At 40.9% G+C, this 10,622-nt stretch overlaps 1 protein-coding gene across 1 annotated transcript in view; it reads left to right on the forward strand.

Moving 5' to 3' along the window:
- The first annotated feature begins 1,155 nt into the window (after positions 1 to 1,155).
- Positions 1,156 to 10,622, forward strand: part of LOC143274877 (protein phosphatase PTC7 homolog) — a 37,857-nt gene continuing 28,390 nt past the window's right edge. Inside the window, exons 1-2 of the mRNA XM_076578846.1 lie at positions 1,156 to 1,494; positions 4,010 to 4,189. Coding sequence (XP_076434961.1) covers positions 1,281 to 1,494; positions 4,010 to 4,189 — 394 coding nt within the window. The 5' untranslated portion in view covers positions 1,156 to 1,280. The remainder of the gene's footprint in view (positions 1,495 to 4,009; positions 4,190 to 10,622) is intronic.

Below are 10,622 nucleotides of genomic sequence, written 5' to 3' on the forward strand. Positions count from 1 at the left end.
GAGAACATTTACAATGAAATCTGTGTACACTGTCATCGTAACAGCAAAGGCCATTGTACCAGAAATCATCTGCAGTTGACAAAGGTCCAGTCATTTTCGGCGGATCTCATGTTTCTCCGTCTATAGTTTTGTTTCTTCAAGTTTATATGCTTCGGATTTATTGTTTGGAGCAAAGGATCCACATTATTAATTGGTAATCGATTAAGGTATTTATATAATACAATCTTACATAACAGATTTCATGGACTTTCTATGCTAAGATGAACTCAGTGATAAAACATATACAGTCTGCCTTTTATTTTTGTCGAAGAGGGTTTTTGAAATCGTTGGGTTTGATTACTGTGCAAATTCATGAAAATACAGTTATTAACACTAACAATACCAATAATAGCATCGTCATCACTGGGCACCAACTCCAAAAACAACTACACATTCCACGACAGTCTCGTCACAATGTATTTTTCTGTGCAGTGAAATTCTGGGTACTCTTCCAAGTCAAATAGCATATCACAACAATCCGACGCTACACTGATATTTGTTTTCTGTATTTTTTCAGTCCATGTTTCTTTCTCAATTTGTCGAAGGGATTTTTCTTAAAAGAAAATTAATTCCGAGGAGCAACTTTCTTATTGTCCCTTTTGGGGGTTACTTTTCAAGTCACGTTGCTTTGTTAACGTGTTCAGAGTGCATGCTGGAAAAACAACATATGTTTATTATCTTACCCATAAGACTAGCTGACAGCTAGATCACCAGTGAAGGTTATATGGGGTAGGTGGAAGGTGGAGGGGTGGTTGCATGGGAGGGGCCGCGTGTTGCGTTCAATAAGTTACTTCATCTAAATCATATGTGGATAGTTTTTTGGGCCAGTTCAGTCCAACACGGGTACTACCGAGTCATTCACGTGCTGTACAACCGTCATAGAATAACTAAAGTAGTAGCAGCTGCAGCAGCAACGGGAACATCGGTAGTTGTAACAACGAAAACAAAAGAACCAGTTTTAGAATTGTTGCCAGTGCCTTTGCCCTCAGTCTTAGTTCAAGGAGAAGAGGAGGGGGGAGTGGGAGGTCGCAGCTATATTTATGGAGTGCGGTATTCTCACCTTTGACCTTCGTTGTTACCTCCCTTCCTTCCCAAAGGTTAAGTGACGTCAGAAAGGAGACAAAGATGGAGCCGACCAGTTGAAAGTCATGTGTGGCCACTGATATCTCGACCAGTGTTGTCATTTCGAACACAATGGACTTGTGAGAGAGAACTTGTAGAGGATCGGCAGTGCGATTGTCATGCAATCGGTTGCTTTATATGGCCGGCTTGTAGCCCGTGCTTTAGTGGCAGGAATCCACAATGAGTTTCAATTGAAGCAGAAACAACCTCTTCATTTGGTCACAGGGTCATCGGGCTTTTCCAAGTCAGTGACCAAAAATGCTGTTTTCAACAAATGGAACTTCGGCGACGACGCGTATTTTATAGCAAGGAGTAAAACTGCTGATGTTATAGGTATGTTCGTGCTTTGTCTTTCAATTTTGGTGTCACTGTCGGCTTTTCCCGCAGTGTTCCGCGTCACCGCATTATTTACGAACTGGTTGGAAATGGGGCTTTTATTTATCTGATCGTCAGATATGGGTCACGGGAAGTGATTATGTGCAGACGATTACTGACATGGGACAGAAAGTAGGTTGTTGACTTTGGTTTTCCGGAGTCTGGAACTAGTGAAGTGATGAACAGTTCATGTAAGTGCCCTTGCTTGAAACGGGAGGGAGAGAAAACATTTGGGATTGCGTAATCTTCACACGTGCACAGAGTTACCTTTCGCACGTGCGCAGTTCTTCATTCTGAAAAAATAACAGCAGATTTCGGAGTAATTGTTGGTATTTAACGAGAACAACGTCTTTCGGCAGTTTGCCAGTAAATGTTATGTCTGTAGCGTTTGTGTGGTATGGTGTTGTCGTTTGTGTGTGTGTGTGTGTGTGTGTGTGTGTGTGTGTGGTTGTTTTTCCTCCAAAATGACATGGACATGGATGAGTGATTCAGATGAACAAAGGAAGGATTCATGGTCAGACAGATCAATGTGTGTGTGTGTGTGTGTGTGTGTGTGTGTGTGTGTGTGTTGTTGTTGTTGTCTTCAGTTTAACGTCTTTCCACTTGAAGTGATATTAGATGTGTGTGTGTGTGTGTGTGTAGACATTGAGACCAGAGACAGTAGGGAGGCAAACAGACTTTCAAAGATGAATGGTTGTAATCTTGTATCAAAAAGTTCTATTTATAAGTGTAAATGATTTGAGACCAGAGACAGAAAGACAGACATGTATTTGGAGTATTGATACATCACAACTTGTTACATGTTTTGTAATCATATTGTATTTAAACTGTTTGTAATCTTTATTTATGTACAGTTGTTGGTACACTAGATGATTAAAATGATTAGTTGAATAGAAATTACATACATGTGGGAGGCATTCAGTATTCACATGTGCACACCACACCACACACACACACACACACACACACACACACTCCCACACACTCTCACACACATACACGCACACACACGTGCACCTACATTTTATACTTCACTGCGTACACAGATAGACAGACACACATACACATATACACACACAAACACAAACACACTTGTAGACACAAATCAGATTCACTCTTGAATGCACACTCTCTTTCTCCCCCTTTCTGTTTGTCAGGTATGTATGTATGCATGTATTTATGTATGTATCTATGTTTGTATGCATATATTATATTTCATCTGTAATACTTTTTCATTTATTTTGGAACTAGAAAAGAAAGTACAAATTGCTGTGTCAGTGCATAAGCTATTGTATAATAATATTAATAATAAAACTAATATCTATTGGAAGTAACTTAGTTTCAGTACCTTTTCCCTTGCTCACCGGTTCTTTGTTTACTTTGAAAAAGACTGTTAGTGCTGTTTAAAACTTGCCCTGTGGTGTTTTGTCAGTCAATGATCAAGTTATCAATAATCAAATGAGACTTTTAACTTTTAGTTTTATGGAAGCCCCCTCCCCACTCCTTAAAAAAAATTCTTGATCATTGTTAATGTAGTCATGAATTCAGTAATTGTATAGATCTGTATAACAGTATAAATAATGGTTATACAAACTGTAAGAGAGTGCAGAGCTTTCCCCCCTAACAAACAACAAAACAACAACAAAAACAAACAAAAATAAAAAAAAACAAACGAAAAATCAATATGAACAATGAAAAAGTTTAAAGACCAGAAACATCAGTGACAAACTAGTTGTAAATAACAGTATCAGTATCAGTAGCTCAAGGAGGCATCACTGCGTTCGGTCAAATCCATATGCGCTACACCACATATGCCAAGCAGATGCCTGACCAGCAGCGTAACCCAACACGCTTAGTCAGGCTTTGAGAAAAAAACAAACAAACAAACAAACAAAAAACCCCCAACTATTTGAACAGTAATTGGCAGTGGGCTGTAGCTAAAACTGCAACTTTGCAAGACAAAAAACAACGATATGCTGACAACATTGCAGAGGCCCATGTTTTGACCCACAGATGACAGACTTGGAGGAATCTGAGCTCTTCAGTGTGGCAAGCACCACAATGTCTCTTCACACTCACAGACTTAAGGATGAAGAAGAAGAACAAGAAGTCTTGAGAAAACTGCAACTGTGCAAGAGCCAGTAACCAACCAACCTGCCAACCACTCTAACAAACTTTTATTTTTAAAAATTCGTGAATTTTTTTGCAGATGTTGCGGACAGCATACAATCTTAAAAGTTATGTCATTTTATCCAGGTGTAACATGTGCACATATATATATATATATATATATACTTAAAAAACAAAATTCATACCATTTTATCCAGGTATAGCAGACAGTGTAACTGCTGTAAAACTTATAGAAAAAAATTAATGTTATTTTATTCAGGTGAATTGGATGGCTCACAAACTTGACAAAAAAGCAACAAACAGCAAAAAAAGAAAAAAAAAAAAAGAATGTCATTTAATCCAGGTGTAGCAGACGGTGTAGGAGGATGGAGGAACTATGGCATCGACCCCTCGGTGTTCCCACGGCAGCTGATGGCGACGTGTGAGCGGATGGTTCAGGAGGGACACTTCCAGCCACAGGCCCCTGCCTCCATCATCGCTGCCAGCTACCAGGAACTGATGCAGTACAAAGACCCCCTCATGGGTGAGTGTCCTCACTTGGCTTTACCAGTTACCATCTCCCACCCCCCCACTCCTCACCCCCCATCCCCGAAAACGGTATATGGATGCCCAAATAGCAGAATATTAACATATATATGTATAAAAGCCGACTTGTACTTGTTGGTCATACAAAATGAATGTGGGAGTTGCAGCCTGCGAATGAAAAATAAGCAGAAAGAAGACTTCCCCGTATGGTTGAGTGTCCATGCTGCTAGGCTTTACACCCGCACACCCCTCCTGGAAAATGATTTAAGTACCCAACAGAATATTTATTTTATTCCATTGTATTTTAGTTTTTGTCACAACGGATTTCATTGTGTGATAGTTGGCCTCTTCACCTGGGGAGAGTGTGTTGTCACAGTGCACGGTGCAGTGCCACTCCTTTTTTTTTCTCTCTTTTTTTCTGCCTGCATATGTACACAAACACACACACACACACACACACACACACATATATATATATATATTTATATATATTTGTTAAACTATCACAGTGGATTTTTCTAAAGAATATTGCCAGGGACAACCCTTTTGTTGCAGTGGGTTATTTTATTTGCGTTTTGCACTAACTGTATTCTGTACATGGGACCTCAGTTTATCATTCATCCAAACGACTACCACCCAGACCATCACACAAGGTCTCCTGGAAGGTGGAGTACGAATTCCAGTCCATATACCATGGGAATCAAACCCATGGACACTCACTTCCTAGTTGGGCGCATTACATTTAGGCCATTCTTTCACAGTACAGTTGCTGCTTACCTAGCACTGTCCAAAGTAACTGCTTGAGGTGCTTTTCAAAAAAGTATAAGATACACATAACAATTAATATTGTACATCACAAAATACATCAATGTTAGACATACCATGTTATCATAGCAAAATGTTTGACTGAGTGATTTTTGGACCATACCAGAATAACTGCACTCATGCTTTCTGTCCTCAGTGTTATGATTTAGGTGGAGTCATGTTGGTGTTACAGAGATAAGAAAGATTGACAGCTGGAGACTTGTAAGTAAAAACAGGGTAACTAAACACTGAGTAGGATGATAAAAAAAATTATCAAAATAAACTGAGAGGGTCCTTCATGTTGGTACTTTTTTCTTTTTTTTTTATCTAAAAAAAAAAGAAGCCAAAAACTGTTCTGAAAAAAGAGGTCATTTCATTTGTAGGTGGATTGATGAAGAAAATATTTGGTTTACTTTATGAGAGGACTCTTATATTTTGATCAATTACTTAAAAAAAACAATCATTTTTGATGTTAAATGAAAGTGCTAGTCCTACCTTGGACTTTTTAGAATTTTTTATTATAACTTGTCATATATGTCTATCTCTATGTCTTTGCACTTCAGACTTCTTATATTCCCCGGTAGGAATGCTGGGGGTCTTTTAGTTTAAATAACATCCCCACCTGTGAATTCTGGGCTAGAAATTTCCTCTTTTCTGTTGCAAAGTGGAGGAGGGAGAAAGGTTTGGATGGGGAACAAGGGGGTTCCTTCTGGTGATGACGTACATACTTAGCATTGTCCTCAGTGTGTGGGTGTGTGTGGGTGTGGGTGGGTGGCTAATCCTTCTGGTGATGTCTTAATTTGGAGGGTCATGGATGACTCTGAGGTCTGGCGTCAGAGTTTGGGGTGCAGGTGTGGGATTCAGCGACTCCCCCCCTGTGTGACTGCTGGGTTGGAGTAGTGGTGAAGGAAGGGAGGAGTGGTAAAAAAAGTTAATGGTGCTGTTTCCCAAGAGATGAATGAAAAAAAAACAAGAACAAACACACATGTAGTGATGTACCACATGTCCAAATGCATGCGTGCGCACATATGCCTGCACACACACACACACACACACACACACACACACACACACACACACACACCACCACATACACAGTACTTTCATACACATGCACTTGCAAGGAAGAAAAATGACAAAAACAACAACGAAAGAAACAAAACTAAGTAACCACACACACCCTTTGAAAATCAATAACAAACAACAACAAAACCCATCTAAGCAGCCCCCGGGCTTCCCAGAAAACAACCGAAAAACAGCCCCACTCCAAAAAAACAAAACAGCCTTCCCCAGAAACCTGTAACACTAGTCATGGGCATGATAATTTCAGACTCTACCTCCTGAAGACAGCAGCACCACTCACAACTGAGCCTCTGGGTAAGAAAAAAGTTGGCCATATGCCGAAAAAATGATGAGATTTGAACCAGTGTCCTCCAAGTCGTCAGTCCTCAACACTGACCACTTCAGCCACAGGGGCTGGTCTGCCTCACTCGTCTTCTCTCCCCTCCCCTTCCCTTAGCTCAGACTCGAACCAACCCTTCCGCTCTTACCATGCAGACATCTGAAAGTTTGAGATCTACACCCCTGGCGTGTGAGAGCAGGCACAGAAAGCAGCCACTTAATCAGTTAATGCTGATAATCAAGAAAGCTTGTCAAACTAAATATTGACTCAGGTGGTGTGTAAATACTGAGACATTTCCCATGTGCATTGTCAAGCACTTGCAGGTCCTGGTTGGTTGCAAGAGGTGAATGCTGGTATTGCAACTCTATTTCTACTCTTTGAAAAGAAAAAAAATAATTTAAACCTCAGCTCAGGGTCAAATTTGGCTAGCCAAGATTAACCATCAGGTTAGTGTAGACTAGCCTGGAATGATCCTCAGGGTAGTCAGAACTGATTCCCCTATAGTTTGATTTTACCCCCCCCCCCCTCCTCTCCTCATAATCTAAGTTCAGGAGTCATTATAGACTAGCTTGAAATTAACCCCTGGGGTAGATTTAGCCAGTTAGAATCAATTCAGGTTATTAGAATAGAACTCCCCCATGTTTTCTTCTCTTAAGTTTTAATGGAGAGTGGAAGGGAAGTATGTAGTGGCAAGCCCAGAACGGTCCCTCCACCCCTTCCTTTGTTGGTTGCTTGATTAAACCCATAGCAACAAAGCAAGGAGGTTATTTCCCAACTAGGGAGGGGGGAAATCAATCTTGACTTTACAAGAATGACCCCAAGGATCATTCACGGTTAGCCTAGAATTACCCCAGGGTGAAATCCAGAGGGGGGAGGGTGAGGAGGGGAGGGGGGAGATTAATCTAAGGCTGCTACACTGGGTTGCTGTCAGTGTGAGAGTGGTGATGTGTACCTTTCTCTGTCCTCTGTGATCCCGGATGTATGTTTTTCGTGATCCTTGCTGGGTGGTGAGTCTGTTGTGTTGCTTGGAAAGTACACAGGTAGCTGCAATCACTAATGTAAACAGTACAAGTTTTTGTTGTTGTTGTTTATTTGTTTTTTGGTTTTTTTTTCGCCAAGGAATGGAGAGACTGGAGAATGTAGGGTTTTCTGTGTTTGTTGTTTCAGTCATAAAAGATCAAGTTCACGTTTTATACATATCTATATATATTTATTTTATTTTATTTTTTATGATATATATATATATATATATAATTGAGATTGTTAACTAAGTACTTGTGAGTTCATTGTCACTTAGAGTGGAAAGATAGAATTAGAAGATTGTACAGTTCAGTGTGTCTTTGCATGCATGCATATAGTTGTACGCTTGGATCAGAGTATGTATGCACAGCCACAAATGCATGCATGCATACATTCAGATACTTTGACTCACATGCACACTGGCACACATTAAGGTACATACACAAACACACATCACAAACACACACACACACACACACACACACACACACACACACACACACACACACACACACACACACACACACACACATACACACACACACACACACACACAATATATGCAGCCATTCATGCATGCCTGCATGCACACACACCTACACATGCACACATTCAAAGCCTTATGTCAGTATTCTACAAATGAAAAACTCAGCAACTCTGCGTCTACTCATGTATTACAGTTTATTTTTAAAAGACATCTCCCTCCCTCCCACACCCCCCAGAGTATGAAAGAAGGGTGAACTGTACAAAATGTCAAATTTAGAAACTAGGAAAGGAAAAAAAAAAAGAAAAGAAAAAAGAGGACACAGACCACTGAACACTGAAGTAAATTTTGCTTGTGAGGAAAACATGCTAGCCTCATTTTGTCAGAAATTGAATGCCCAGTGTGTGTGTGTGTGTGTGTTGTGTGTGTGTGTGTGTGTGTGTGTGTGTGTGTGTGTGTGTGTGTGTGTGTGTGTGCTTTCACAGAGTGAAAGCATTCTTGTCGAAAACATGCAGCTGGGTTTTTTGAATAGTCTCTGTGTGCTTTACCGGTGTGAAGAGTGGCGTAGTGGTAATGCACCCATCAAGGAAGTGAGTGTCTGCAGGTTTGAGTCCCATATACGGACCCCGTGACTTTTCCTCCCTGCCTCCACCACCTCTTCCACCTGACCTTGAGTAGTGGTCAGGGTGCTAGTCATTCGGATGAAACAATCTTTATAACAAGGTCCTGTGTGCAGCATACACTTAGAGTGCGTATAAGAATCCACAGCTACAAAAGGGTAGTGTATATGGCAAGATTCTGTAGAAAATCTGCTTTGACAGTAAATCAAATACACTTGCAGACAGAAAAAAAAAGAAAAGAAGAAAAGAATGGAAAGAATGTGGGTGGTGCTGCACTGTGGGGATACACTTTCCCTGGGAAGAGAAATCTGTTGTGACAAAAGTAAGACAAGACAATACAACTAAAGACAATACACAATCCAATACAATGCAATGCAATGCAGTGCAATGCAAATTACAAGGGTACAATTGCAACACAGTACAATTTTTGTTCAGAAGACTTTGAAACATTCCACACCACCGCTGGGAGCACCATGCACACATATGGGTCAGTCCCTCATGGGATTATCATTAGTTTGGCAGCTCCATGCAACTTGTATGGTGAAATGATTCCTCCACCACCATCCCCCCTCCCCCCCCCCCCCCGCCACCCCCATCTGCACCCCCCCCACACACACCCTTCCTGTCCCAGACCCCCAACCTAAAAAAAAAGTCTTAATTTTTTTTTGTGGGGGTAGGACTTGGGGTGAGGGGGCGAGGAGCATGTTCACATTTTGGCAAGAAACTCTTAAAAAGAAAAAGATATCTGTATTGGTTTGTCTTGAACAAAATGTGCTGAAGCAGTTATACACATTTTATTTTTTTGCATGCACACATGATACATGATACACAAACACACGCATGCATGCACGCACGCACCCGTGCACACACACACACACACACACACACACACACACACAGTCTGAAACTTTGCTGAAGCCAACGCACAACACACAGCTCAGTCAGTCCCAACTCCAGGCATTCTTCAGGTTTCAATGTCACAGGGAGCACAAACAAGAAGGGGTTAAAGGTCACCTGGCCCAGTTCCCCACCCCCCCATGTCCATGGACTCCTGCCAGAGGGATAGACCTCTGCCCTGTGACTTTGTGACCTAAATCCTGAACAGTCTTGAGTGTGACTATCAATAGACAAAAGCACACCAAGGTATGTGGAACCCTTTCAGGGCCAGGTATTTATAACATAAAAGAAAAAAAAAAGAAAGAAAAAATCTGTTAGGTATTGAATTTGTTGTTCTGGTTTCATCTGCAGCAAGACAGTCATGAGTGAGTAGAGAATTTGAAAACACCCTTATCACCACCACCTCTCCCCTCCCTCCCTGCCCCCACCTCCACCCCAAGAAAAAAAAAAGAAAGAAAAAAAGGAATACTTTTTTCTGTCTCTGCCACTGCACTGCAGATGTGTTGCAAACATGTTCAGTCACACGAGAAACAGAAAATTGGTTTCTTTACTAATCCTACTCCTAGTTAGTTCTGGATTTTTAAAGTGATTGAATAAGTGATTGAGAAGGACATGATCAGAACATGAAGAATGTACTTCTGGTTGATGTAGACACAAATCTCAATGACTGCAGAGCTGCTAAGCATTATGAGAAGATTCCTTCTCAGCCTCTCTCTCTCTCTATATATATATACATATATATGTGTGTGTGTGTGTGTGTGTGTGTGTGTGTGTGTGTGTGTGTGTGTGTGTGTATTCCCTGATGTGTGTAGTTACTCAATGAATGGTTTCATTGTAATCAGTTTTAAGCAGGATCCATTTGTAACACTGAGCGACTTTGTAATACTCCTCTCTTGCCATGACTCATAGTGTTAATCTGACCTGTGATAGCCTCAGTGTGTTCCTGTTTGTGCCTTTTAGTCTCTCATCTTCATAACTTGGTGAATGATGACCGATGGTTACTAGTGTAATATGGAGAGAGAGAGAGAGAGAGAGAGAGAGAGATTCACTGTTGATCCTTTTTTTTGGATTTGGAAAGCACCAGACAAATGGCATTGGCATGACTTAAAAAAAAAGAAAGAAAGAAAGGAGAAATCAGAGAACACTTTGTGGTTCTGCAAATAAGCGAGGCTGTGTGAGTGTGTCAGCATCCTTGGAACATATA

Source organism: Babylonia areolata, chromosome 29, assembly GCF_041734735.1.
Source record: "Babylonia areolata isolate BAREFJ2019XMU chromosome 29, ASM4173473v1, whole genome shotgun sequence".
NCBI classification, from domain to species: Eukaryota; Metazoa; Mollusca; class Gastropoda; order Neogastropoda; family Buccinidae; genus Babylonia; species Babylonia areolata.